A 14,559-nucleotide genomic window follows, 5' to 3' on the forward strand; every position below is an offset into this window, starting at 1 on the left:
GACACAAGTTTTTAAGTGCAACGAGAATTGGCACAATACTTACGTCTCGTACAGCTGTCTGCAAGCAATTTAAAGACATAATCGAAATAACAAACTGTTAAATATAAATTACAATCGTCGTCAAATTGTCAAAGGCCTTGTTATGACCTTTGTTGTTTTGATATTCCAACTTGTGGTTGTTTTTGTACCGTTTACATATGTACACGGTATGCATGTGTGTACAGATACTAATAAAATCTTCGTACTTCGTACAAAGTGGAACAAAACGTGTACATTGTTTAGCTTACAGTATTGTAAAATTTGTTTTCGCAGTGTGACAGTCTCATGCGAGTAACGGTATTTGTGACCACAATTACCAGTCCGGTTGATGACAACGACACATGGGAATCACGATATACTACAGTTTCAGCAAACATTTGGAAACTGTTTATATTAAAACACCAACATGAAAAGTTATAACTTACACATTTTTACATATTCGTAATATTGAATAACAAACGTAATTTATGGAAGTCCCAGTAACAGAGGAATTGAATGCAATTTGTCCCAAAAAAGAATAGCATTTTCTCAGGACCCACTTAACTTACACTACACATTATTTTTTTATAATATTTCAATAAAAAAATATACATATAACAATTCCACAAAAACACATAGGTGTAATTAGCATTTTTTTTTTTTATTAAATTTCTTTTTGTAAAATTATCAGTAGCGATAAATTATGAGATAATATTAAATGACAGCTCTTGTACAACGCTTGTATTTGTTTATGCTTATAGATTAAAAAAGACAATGGCATAATATGTAGGACGAGTAACAACGTTTATTTTAAAGGTCGCGTTCATTACTCTGCCCGTGATAGTGATAACACATTATATCTATACCTACTAATATTATAAATTTATAAACTAAATAACTACTTGACCGACTTTAAAAATTCTTTCACCAGGAAAGTGCTACGTTATCACCGAGTGCCATACACTATGTTTTAATGGGAGAAAACGTAATAGCCAAAATAGTATTATCCATGCGGGTGACGCTAAGGGCGGAAAACTAGGAACGAATAAAAATACCGATGTCCATATACAATACACTAATATTATAACCCAGATATCGTTTCTATTAACATGATTGATTATTATACTTTAGTTAATATATCATCGATGGCTTATTGAAGTGTTTAATATGCTATCCAATGAGGTTTCAACAAAAGGGGCTTTAGTCAAGGAAGCTTTGTTACAGAATGAAAGAAAATACATTTCAGATTTACTGCTCGTTTTGATTCGATAGCTAGATAAAAAATATTAATTTTTATATTCGATTTTTATAATTTACATAATATAATAAAATTGTAAAAATTAAATGATCAATGTACTTAATATACTAATTGTTAATTAACATCTTAAAAGAGAATGCTTGTAAGGTTGTTACTATTGCATTGGTGTGTGTAAGATACGAACGCTGGCAGTATTTAGATGCTTATTATGTATTGAAAACGCTAAGATTTTGGCAATGGTCTGGCAATAATAAGTCATCTACAAACCATGAACTCTTCAAGGTTTCCTCTTACAAGTATTATCACGAGTTCGTTGAAACAACACTCCGATACAAAAAAAAAATACGTTTTAAAAATACCTACCCTACAGAATATTCTTTTGAAAAATAGCAACTTAAACGTAATAAAGTGTTCGAGCAACAAAAAGGCTTTGTGTGCCATAACCTATTTCTCTGCGAAAACTGCTCTTACAAGACGACTCACTTAGAAACTTTCTGCTTTAATAAAGCTTAATTGCCGAGTAAATAAAACGAGAACAACTTTTTTAAGTATTAGTGTAAAATTTTAAACCTACATATACAGAAAACTATCAGTCTTTTATCTCACTTTTTATATACATACAACTGTGCCCGCGACTTCGTCCGCGTGGAATTTAACAAAAAAGTTATTGTTCAGTTCGCGCAGGATAAAATAATAAGTTATAAAATAAATAAATTTCTGTAATAAAAGTAGGCTAAATTACTCCTTATTACATCATCTGCCAGTGAAAGTCCCGGCAAAATCGGTTCAGTTGTTTCAGGGATTAGCCGAAACAAACCGACAGACAGACAAAAATTGTAAAAAAATGTTATTTTAGTATATGTACCGTGTATAAATCCATATGCATTTAGTAAAAAGTGGTTATTTTAATATTACAAAGAGACACTTCAATTTCATTTATTTGTATAGATAGTGACACAAATACATTCCAATAAAACATGTATTAAAATATGTACATCTTATATATAAAATTCTCGCGTCACAAGGTTAGTTAACATACTCCTCCGAAACCGATTTTTATGAAATTTTGTGTGCATATCGGGTAGGTCTAAGAATCGGCCAACATCTATTTTTCATACATCTAAGTTATAAGGGGGGTGGATTAAGGGGGTTAATAACATATATGACAAAACAACGTTGGCGGCGTCAACTAGTATACCTATAATTTTGTCTTACCTCACACATTTGCAGCTGAAACAACCTCCGCTCTTTCTCCATCTCGTCAGCTATTTCAGCTGGAGTGACCTCACTACGGATGAGACCAGCTTCCTTCGCTTGAGATTTCTTCTCTTTCTCTATCTTCAGGTACTTCGACTCGTAGTCTTTGGACGCCTTATCGAAAGGCCTCTTTAGATCCCCTTTAACTCCCCTCAAATCGCCCTTCAGGAGACTGTCCACGGGAAACATCACAATGTTGTTTATATTTTGCATCTGAGGACAAAAATCTTTGATAAATAATGAATAAAAAGAAGTTATTCGACCCGTGAACAGCTTTTTATAAACATGAATACGTAATTGAATACAGCATTTGGGTTAATGATGTCGATGACTAATAAATTCTGTCGCTAGAATGCAGTGGCTATTTAATGTTCAACGTATACATACGATTATACTGAAACAGTATTCCACTTTTAATAACTAGTTTTATTAAAAACGAATATTTTATATTGGTTTTTATAATTTAATAAGCAGATTTAAGTATGCAAATGCATAACTGATATACAATTTATCAAACTATTTCACTTACATAAATGTTACTTAATCTCATTACTATATATTTTGTTGTTCGTTCGTTTCCTCTGTGCTTATAATATAACTTTAAAACCGTAATAAGTCGATACTTGAAAAGAAATATTGTTACATAAAATTCTCGTGAACAATAAAAGTAAATGATACGGAACCTTTAAAATATAAGTTCAAAATGTGCTTAACTTTTCCTAGCAATAAAAATTAGCATGCGCTCCAAAATATTTCTTGGAAAGTTGAAATCATTTTTATAACGTAATGTAACATAGCTAAATTAGTTTTTGTTACAAAACATTTGCATTCCTCGAGTATCGACCATCGTCGTGAATTTGAAGCACAATAATACGCCCAATTGCTTCACATTCTGTTAGAATGTTTCACCTGGTTGCAAATGCACCGGCCGAATAGGCGGCAAGCTCGCCGTGCTGAATAGCGATGGCTGTTGGGCAACCCTAATGTAGTCATATATATGGTGCCTAGATACACGAGTACAAGTATCAACCGTGACCCGTAATCGCTAATCTATACTAATATTATAAAGCTCAAAAGTTTTTTTTTTTTTTTTTTGTTTAAACACGCTAATCTCGAGAACTACTGGCCCGAGTTGAAAAATTCTTTTTGTGTTGGATAGTTGTAGATAATGGTAGTTGTTTGGATGGTCTCTTTACCGAATAAGGCTATATAATTTTTTTTTGTACGGTTTTTCCTCCAATTAAATTCGGTGAAACAGCGGGGCATGCTTATAGATTATCTTAAAGCATCACGAATATAAATCTAGTATAATAAGTTTTTATACATTCGTAAAGAAATAAATTAAGTAAATGTCAAATAACAAACAAAATAAGAAAGTAGTCCATGTTCGGTCAATTACTTTTAAAATAAATATCTTAACCTCATCATTCCAAATAGATTTTACCGTTTTACTATATTCTTAACATGTACGAGCAATCCATAATTTTGTAAAAAAAAACTACTATATAAATTGAGAATCTCTCAAAACGAGGGTTAATTGTGTAATCAATGGAGCGAACGCGCCACGGACAGAGAGAGGGACGAAGGGCCGGAGGGATGAAAGGGTCGTCACAGTGAAACCCTTCCCGAACAATATCCTAGTCCATTGAACACCGCGCTAATTAATAAACCGTACAGGAAGTTGTCGTCAGCCTGTTTAAAGATTACTTAACTTGTTGCGAAATTATTAATTTGTTACGTATCAATTATTATTTTCATATTACATCACTTGGTTATTTTTAAAATTTACCTCGAATAAATATCTATTCCTTTTTTAACTCTTATACATATACTCGATCTATAAGTTACTAAAAGCAGTCTCCTTTTTGGTAAAATGGATCCTATCTAATGTAAATAGCCCTACACGATATGAACGATTGTAGTTAGAAGTTATTCTTACTATGAACTTATTAACTAACATATTAGGTTCAGACACAAAGGCACATAAACGTAATATGAGAAATATTAAATCTTGTAGGATATTTTTTAAAAATATCTTTAAAGGTTTACCAAACTATATAAATGATTTTATTGTAGGTATAGGTTTTAAACATAAATTATAATTTACTTTTACGTCTAAATCAACAAGAGAAACATTAGTAAGTTAGCTTTAAAAAAAGAAAAGTCAGTAAATATTTTATTAAGTGAAATGTACGTTGCCAATAAAATTTGAACGTGAGTAACCGACAATTTGTGGTAGATTCTTCTTATTAAATCATGAAAACGAGAAAGATCGAAAATAAAACAAGGGTTCAAAATAATATAGCCGATAGATCTCACGGAGTCTAAACGAAAGAAACCAATATACCCTAAAACAATGAAATTGTAATTATTAAGAATAAAAGAAAAAAATTAGTAATAAGTCAAAATAAAGATTACAGAAGCTAAAAAATAATAGACAAAAGATACTGAGAAAATAAATTCAACTTAAGCACTTGTGGTAAAAAAATAAAAGGGAATGAGAAAATTTATGTCAAGTGGTACGCTCTTGGCGAGCGTAAAAAAAGCTTTAATTACAATAGTAAGCCTTCAAACGACTATGAATAAGCGATGAAGCGAAATATGTTACAAAATTATATTTATACAAAATTAAATAAAAAAATCTGTTACGGAATCCGATATATGCTAGACAGTTAAACGCCGTATCTGAAATTAAAGCTTCATTTTACGAAAAACAAAACCTAACTTAACAAACCGACTGCTAAGATGATTGGCCACTGTCCAAATTGATTTAAGAAATAATTAAAATTTTCTTCCAGAGAAAAAGTTTTAACTTAGCTCGGAACTAAAAAACTCCATTTTAAGGAAATTAAAAAAAAAATAACATGTTCTGCGCTAATTTTCGTCGTCTAAATCACTGTTATTATCTTGCATTACAATATGATGCAAATGAAACGGCGTTTCAAATTTTCAAGTTATGAAAATTCTAATGTTTATTTACAATCTAATTTTAGAAAGCATACAGGATCTTATTAATTATCACAAATGGACTTAAAACTTATATTTTAATAGGTGTAGTTATACTTTGTTTGAGTGGAGACTGCATTTTTAAGTAAAACGAAAACGACATTCGATCAACAGATTCTATTTAAAAGACTGTTCAAAACTGCTGGTAACGGTATACGTATTTGTCTGCTTGCAATCTAAATAATATCTCGAACACAATGCCTCGCGCTATTCTCATAGTACGTCATAAACACGCTTGATTACTCGCGAAATATATTCTGAACGTCGAATTTTATCTAGCGGAAAAATCGTATCATTTTTCGTAGTGTTAAGTGCAAAATTAGTGCAACTTAAGTGCAATCTAGTAAATTATTTACTTTATAATAAAATAAGGGTATTATAATAAACTACTGAACCTTTGCTTACCGTGTTAATAATAATAAGAAATATTTATTGTAAATTCCGTAACATGTTTTTATAATTATTATTACATTATTTGATGTAGAAATTTTAGAAAGAAAAACATAATTATAATTTATAATATGATGACAACTGATCACAACTTAAGTAAAAATCGGGAATTAGTCGCGTTGTTACTAACGTCATAGGCAGGTAAAGCCACGCAGGTTGATAGTACATTATACGCTTATGTAACAAACCGTAACACTAGAATGTAGTATCTGGTTTTTGTGCGACGCGAATGTATTCCACATAATATAATGATAATGAAACAATGAACGTTGCTCTAATTGAGAGCACGCGCGTGCTTTATTCTTGACTATTGTATGTAAATTGCTTGTCATGAGATCGCTTTAGTTCTTCATTTGACTGATGTTAGAACAAAACGTTAACATTATTGTACATATATTCCTTTTGTTTAATGAATTAAATCTATATAATTTTATTTAAATAAAAATTTAAAGAAATTATAAAAAATTAAAATATTTTAACTCGAAAATGTATTGTCCTACAAAATCTTTTAAATTTAATTTTAAAAATGGGGGTCATTGTACGCGATATAATTAAAAAAAAACTATTTCCTTTTATTTCATTCGATAACAATGTTGAAATTTTGAACCGTTATTAATAAATACATAGTTACTCATTATTAAAAAACTGCATTAATAAAATTGAGGTCAATAATTAAAATAGAATTATTTGTTTCCATTTATTTTTTCTGTTTGTTTGTATAACCGCAAGCACCCCAAAATGTACTGAAAACTAGCATCTGATTTTATGAAATTTAGCATAATTATATCATATATAAATATATATCTATGCTAGATCCTTATGCATATCCATATCTTAAGCAATATAATCTCACTCTATGAATAATATTTATCACAGCAGTAACCATCTACAAATCAGATAAAATTACGCGATTCGATTAGTGAAAACAAAATTTTACAGAAGCTACCACCATAGCATCAAAATCTGATATAGTTATTTTTATTCAAAGAATCCATTACAACAATTAAATACCGAAAACATTCAATAGCTTTGTTCCTGCATTTTTAGTAAATCTAAATAAAATTTACAAAACACTTATTGTCCTACAATTCCAAATTAACTAGACCGTAAAATAAAAGGTTACTTCCATATTTTAATGTTATAGAAGTTATGTAAATACGATTGAGAGAACAAACAGTTAGATCATTTTTTATATGCGTCTAGCGTGACTTTACATTTCATATTACATCATAATACTAAACTCTTAATTTTTACGACAGTACTTCACTATTATTATAATAAATCTGTAACTGGTCCAATTTTAGACATTAAAAACATATTAAAATTGTGGCAAAACTTTCAATAATCGATGCCAAAGCTAAAAGTGTAGTTTTTTTTTTTAAATTGTTGTGACTGTCTTCATCTTAGATACATCTTAGACAAAAGTAATGAATTATGAAATGAATTTGCATGAAACTTCAAATGTCTACACTTCTAGTTAATGTGCTAGGTATTTTCTTCTCGATATTAAACAATATTTTTTAGGAGAGGGAACGAATCATTTTTTGCGAGAGAAGTCGCGTACTCTTATATCGTATACGACAGAAATATTAATGTTAGTGTATTTGAAGAAGTTTTTCTTAAATAATTATTTAAAACAATTCAAATAAATATTCTTTCGAGTCGAGCACGAAACAAACAAGAAAAGTTAAACGTACAAAAATAGTATAAGTACACAAAAACGTGTACCATAAAAATCTCAAAAAAAAAAAAAAAAACAAATCAAATAATTCTCGAGACTGTCTTAGAAGAATGAATGAAGGAAGCGGACCAGAAAACGCAGGGATCACTCGCGCGGAACGTAACATAGAGTGTTATTGAGTAATACGTAGAATAGACTATATTATTAAATGAGCCTCTCGCTTTGCGGATATAGATAGATATTAATTATACAATTTCAATTAATGAATCCCATTTTATTCAGTAAATTAATAAAAAAGTATTAACTAAACACATTACATACATTTAATTTCAGTGTTAAACCTGTCCGTAATTTCCAAAAAGTTTCAAAGACAATATATCGAACTCTCGTTTGTTCGTATTTATTGTGTAAAAAAATTTACTCGGTGCACGATAAACGTAACAAAGTGAAAACGGCTAGAAGGACAAAGGATTGCGACGTGTCAAGGGCAGGGCGAGGATTCTGCGCAGTTCCCGGGTTACGAGGAGTGCAGAATTGGAACGAGGTTGCTTGAGTTATTTGAATTAAATTAAAACTAGGTATGTATTTACATTTTTTTTTTTTTGTTCTCTATTGACGTAAATTTTCATTATTCGGGTTCAAGTAGTAGTTTACTTCTGTATACCTTGATTAACTCTTCATGTACTTTAGATATAGCTAATTCCTCATATGAAACTTCTGATATAAAATTTAAAATAGCGCATTTTTTTATATAATTAACCCCTATAAACAATTGTATTGGCAAATGATCTGAAGCACAACATTGTGCTAAGGTAAACGAAGATATAAATCTGCGATGATCTAATTGATACCTTAATACGTCGCCCGGCAACAATCCAGGGTCGTCTGATCGCTACCCTGACCTATTTGTTAATATAATCTGTGTGCGCCCACGCACCTCGTCTGCGTCAAGTCAATCACCGTTTAACTTGCTAAATCTCTACACGCAGGTCTTCTACGAAATAAACGTAAACCTACATTGATTTTAGTACTAGGTAAATGGCAAACGCGTATTTTAATGATGTTGCAATAAAATGAAAATAACTTCTATTTTGTTTATTGTGATTATAATGTTGTTTAAAACGCAGAAATCTAGATTAATTTGCATTATCTGGTTACTAGAATGATTTCCACTGATAAAAAAATAATATTTATAAGTGCAAGTAAGGATTCAGAAACACGTGCTTGTAAAATTAAAATAAAAAAATACACATCAAAGCGAAGGGACGCGGCAATCTACTTTCGTTTAGAGTGAAACACATTTTGCGTTCCCTCAGAGGCTTCGTAAGATGTCAGCCGACCCTCAATAACACAATTTCCGCTCACGACTGACTCGGATTACTTGATAAAATACAATATGAATGGAAGATATTTGATACGCTTATATAATTTATTTATTTTTGCGCTATGAAACATATATTTTTTTTAATTATTTATTATTATTAATTACCATTGGCATAATCCTCAATGAAAATGTCACTTCGTTTAACTGCAATAATGGGCGGTGCCGTTTTTACTGTCTTTTTTTTAATTAAAACTCGTTTATCTTTCACGTTGTCGTCTTGACAAATGGATGGGTTCGTCCAGTTTTGGACATAGGTATCTTGCGTGTACCTTTATTAGTCGCAGTTTTAGGCCATCTGAAACCAGCGGCTCTACTTTGCAGTTTTCAAGTCAACCTAGATGAGGTTCAGATTTGCTAGTTGGTAACCCTTGGTGTTGAAGTTCAATTTTTCAATCCGAAATTGATATTCCAAAACCTTGGGAATCTAACGGCCATCGGTGCTACTGTCTGACGCATTATTTTCCCCATCAATCTATATCAGTTACAACTGTTTTTCTATGGATCTCTTAATTTCTGATTCTATTATGTTGATAATTGTATGTATACAACAGAGTGTAGCTCTCACTGTCATATGCTGTGTAATGATTTCTAATGATCGACCAGTACATTCGAAAATACGATTATAATTCTATGAAACCCTAGTACGAGTATCTAAAGACCACTAATTACTTAATACTAATGACGTCGCTGTATATTTTTCTCGTCAACAGGAAAATGGACCGTTAATATGTTCATATGAATACTACAATCGTTATAACATCACATTAACCGCAAGCGTTTTGCAAAGATGTTAAGGACTCTCATCAAGATAATAGTTACATGTACGTAAGAGTCATAAAGATCGTGCTTTAATCATAAACGGTAATGATAACGACAAACAGAATCAGTTTTAAAACTTTTGAAACCATAAATATTGATGTAAATCTTTAAACACCAATCTCTGTCCCAGGAATCTAAAATGATATTTTGTGTGAACACGTAAACACAATTATTTTGGTGAAAATTAAATGCATAAAAGCTATGTAGTTATTGCTCATTTCGTTATTTGCTTGCCGATATACTATCAATATTGGTGTCTATGACATAAAATTCAACACTATAATTATTAAAAACGGGATTTTTGCCATGTTTTTTTATTTTTTTTTTTGCTGAGTTCAATATTTCGATATTATCTACGAATGTCTTGTCCACGAGACTGATCTGACCGAACTCATGAACAAAAATAAAAAATATGGTGAATATCCCGTTTTAAATAAGTTTAGTAATGAAAATAACCATGTTAATTTAAAATTTCAAAATTCACCATTATTGGACAACTTGCATTTCAGCTTCTCTATTTTAACTGTAACATATAAAATATACATTTTTTATCGTTTCCAAAAAAAAAGAAATCATAAAATTTAAATAAAAATTCAAAGCCAAGAAAATGGACTTTAATTGCGGTAGACAATAGTCATTGCTATCGTTATCTTATTTACATGTCCTTAATTTTTATTTTATACTTGTAGAAGTACATCACTATTTTTGCTGTACCGGTTGCTTCTTTGTATTCTTTAGTCGATTACAATTTTACTTTCTACAGCGACAAAATCGGGGTCAATCGTGAGGTAAACATATGACATTTCTTTCTTTTCTCTAATTACGAACAAAATAAAAACCATAAAACTAAGACGATCATTGTATTATACATCAAAGTCAGTAAAGAAATAAGTACATAAATTATTACTTATAAAACAAAAACAAACAATTGTTGCCTTATTATCGCTAAAAAGAGATTTGTAACTGACGACTGAGTTGCTATGAATGTTATGATGAGTGAATATAGGTGTTCTCACAATAATGAAAGTACATGAAAAAATATATCTATATAAATAAAACAGAAAATATCCTGCGCAAAATCTGGTGCAGCCCGACTGGAGAAGTAACTAGACCTCACAGAAAATCACAACTAAATAATACTGCTTTCAAGCAGTGTTGTGTTCCTGTGGTAAGTAAGGTGACCAGAGCTCCTGGAGGCATTGTCGGTAGGGTCGGTCACACGCTTGCGATGCTTCTGGTGTTGCAGACGTCCGGTAATAAGCTACAGTAATCGCTTACCATCAGGTGAGCCGTATGCTTCTTGGCCGAACTAGAATTGGTCAATTTATTCGCCGAAATGTATGTAGGCCCATAGTTTCCAAACGAACACACCTCATTGAATAACTATTCTTTTGTCCCCGTTATTGCCAGGACAAGGTTTGTATAAAAGAAAATTAAAAAATATATAGGTATGTATTCAGAAAAAAAAATGGTGGTACGAAGTTCGTTAGGTCAGCTAGTATTATACAAGTGTATATTGTACCTACGAAATTTAGATGAGCTACCTAAATAGATTCGGCACTCAGTTATCATGTTATTACATTACTGTCGTTATGAAAGTTAACTCGAGCTGAAATAAATTTTCTCATTACTGAGACGCTTTTCGCAGCATCCTCGCAAACGATCCCACTTGATTACTCTAGCTCCTTTTCTCAGTAATAAATGGCTGACTATTTTAATACAAGAGCACTTACTTGTTAAGTTTTACTTGAATAGAAATTTAAATTTGCATTTTTAGTTTAATGAAACTTCGCGAATTTAAATATTTAATATTCGAATTTACCGTTACAGCTTATAACGTATACAAGCCTGAACTGGGCCAAGTCAGTATATTACAGGCAGATTGTACGTAATATGCAAATTGAAAACCAAATGCCATTTATGCAGACACGAACTACTATCAACACGAATGTATGTACGTATGTATACACAGGTCTAACGAAATATCATATTCGTTTAAAATACTACATACATAAAACTTATTTTTATTATTACAACTGAAATAAAAAACCTTTTAAAATTTAACTTATTTAATTTTCTAATGTTTATTTTTAAACATTTAGGTACTTTAAGCACAGAATTAAAATAATGTTTGTATGTAATATTTCATGTACACTGAAATCACAGTCACAGTTAAATTTACAGTTATGTACTTAATAACTAAGGAAAAATTAGCTATGAATTGTCACATAAATATACTAACCAGCGTCTTCATAAGTGCCGAGAGTTCCTTGGTGACGACAGCGAATTTGAAGAATGCAGCACCAATGTCGGGCTCTGAGTACTTGCTGAGCGCGTTCTCTCCCAACCGCTCCAGCGCTCGGGACAGGTACATCTCATTGTCAACGTGTGCTAAAAAATAAAATAATATTGTTAAATCACATCTAGAGAATGTTAATAACATTATAAAGACGAAACTTTGTGGGCTTGAATGAATGTGTTTGTTGCTCTTTCACGCAAAAACTACTAAACCGATTGTAAAGAAATTTGATGAGTACATATAGATAGATACATAGACAAGTTTATATCACGAGATGTCCGAAGGATGCCAGCTAGCATTATATACTATTATGATTTTAATTTTAAGAAATGGTATACAGAATACACACATGCCTAAAAGCAATAAAAAGCAATAAACAATTTAAAAATAAAAAAAAATTTGATTACAAAAAAGGTACTCTGCATAACTAATTTTTAACCTATGCCTACTTATGTAGACACAAAGACCAGAAATCATATTGTTTTACATTAAGTTACTGTTTCATTATAATCTGAATTATCTGATTAACCTAATCTCAAACCTAGGTTTATTTTCCGCACAACGCAGTAATTAATCCTACAAACGGAATGAAATGCGAGAGATAGTAACTTAAGCCAAGCATTTGTAGGTCGGTTTCTTTCATCATACGACTAGTACAGCGAATTCAACTTAAGCTCGGGATTTCATTACACTGGCTACAGGCTTTGTTTCATTGTACACGGGAACTTGCTCAACTTGATACAGCATTTTCACAGCGTTGGATATTTGAATAATTAGCTTGTTGGTATATATCTTATTAATCCAGTACTAATAAAAATTCACTTACGATATTCTTAAAAATATATTTAATGTGACGTTATTTTTATACGACAAAAATGTTTACCGAAAGTTGAAACAGAAATTTGTTGCAGCACCAGAATGTTTTTTCATTCTCTTTTTTAACCTGTGTTATAAACATTGAATTTGGGAAAACAACGAGAATCATTCAACAAAATTCTATTCCCAATTAATATTTTTGCACAAACACACTTTATATAATAATTTTGTATTGTGATTATACAACTATGCTATAATTAAAGAATAGTAATGTATGATAACTGTCCACTACTGCAGTTGCAGTACTGGGTTATCTAATCTAGAATATTAGTTAGCCCTTTCGTGTACAAGAAGTCTAATCGCGTTGGCGGTAAGGAGATACGACGACGTTGATCCGTGTCGAGGTCCACATTCGCTAGCCCTATCTTATGGACGCTTTCTGAATATTAAATGACGATACCTGAGCCTGACTGCCTTTCAATTTCTCCGCTGGGTTCGTTTAATCATTTCACTACCACTTTGTACGGACTAAACGAAGGCTCGAAGGTCTTCCATAAAAATGAAAGCGCCATATAAAACGTTATGAAAGCTATAATCCCAAGATCTCATCACTAAAACTCCGAAACGTATTTTAAATACATCATACATTTCGCGTATAGAATCGCAAATATACACACAGGAATTTATTACATGGTAAACAAATTTAAGAAATATTCCCAACTCCAATCATAACAACAGTACAATACAAAATAACAATGTTCTCATCGATAAACCCATTACCGAGCCATTTACTATCATGAACGATGCGATGATATATACATATGAAAAACTTTTTGGAACGATTCCAATAACGAATGCGAACTTGATGTACAGTAATCATTGTGGACGAAAGAAGTTAACTTTTTTTTTTTACTTTGACGCAATACTTATTCGATTTAATGTGGTATATAGATAAGAATGTGTGAGGTTGTTTGGTTGTTTTTGCAGGCGCGCGCGCGACCTTGCCGGTTGCGGCTAAGCGCAATCCAAACCCGTACGACCAGTTCGCAGTTCAACTCGGAGGCAGTAAACAAACTTTAGCACGCGATGGAATTGTAAAGTCAATAAACTCCGACATACTACCTATACGCTGTGAACTTATCATAAAAGTGAGAGTTAAGGTTTCGTTTGGATTAATGATATTTTAATTTGCAAATACACTTCGCCTAACATGGAATTACAAATAAATACTTAAAACTTTGCTATCTAAAATGGTAAATCGATCGATTCTTGATTCTTCTAGATGTTAGTTGTGATCGCAGTAAGGAGTTTTTTAGAAACCATAATTTAAAATATTAAAATTTATAAACCTTATATTTCAAATCGTTTATACCAAGTGATATATTTTATATCAATTTAGTTAAATTTCTCATCAAAAATTTGGATAACAAATGAAAGCAAATTCGAAAAAAAAACGTTAAGAATATATATTCATAACTTTTATTCATTCAAGCAGAACTAAATTATACCAACCCTTATAAATAAACACTTCACAGAATTGAATAAGCAGAATATAAAGCGCAGATATGTGT

The 14,559-nt window shown here is 31.3% G+C and overlaps 1 protein-coding gene across 1 annotated transcript in view; it reads right to left on the reverse strand.

Annotated features, from left to right (window-relative positions):
- Nucleotides 1-14,559, reverse strand: part of LOC123655905 (arfGAP with SH3 domain, ANK repeat and PH domain-containing protein) — a 58,339-nt gene that overhangs the window by 23,219 nt on the left and 20,561 nt on the right. Inside the window, exons 3-4 of the mRNA XM_045591653.1 lie at nt 12,116-12,264; nt 2,492-2,746 (exon numbers count right to left, since the gene is read on the reverse strand). Coding sequence (XP_045447609.1) covers nt 2,492-2,746; nt 12,116-12,264 — 404 coding nt within the window. The remainder of the gene's footprint in view (nt 1-2,491; nt 2,747-12,115; nt 12,265-14,559) is intronic.

Source organism: Melitaea cinxia, chromosome 1 (genome assembly GCF_905220565.1).
Source record: "Melitaea cinxia chromosome 1, ilMelCinx1.1, whole genome shotgun sequence".
Classification (NCBI taxonomy): Eukaryota; Metazoa; Arthropoda; class Insecta; order Lepidoptera; family Nymphalidae; genus Melitaea; species Melitaea cinxia.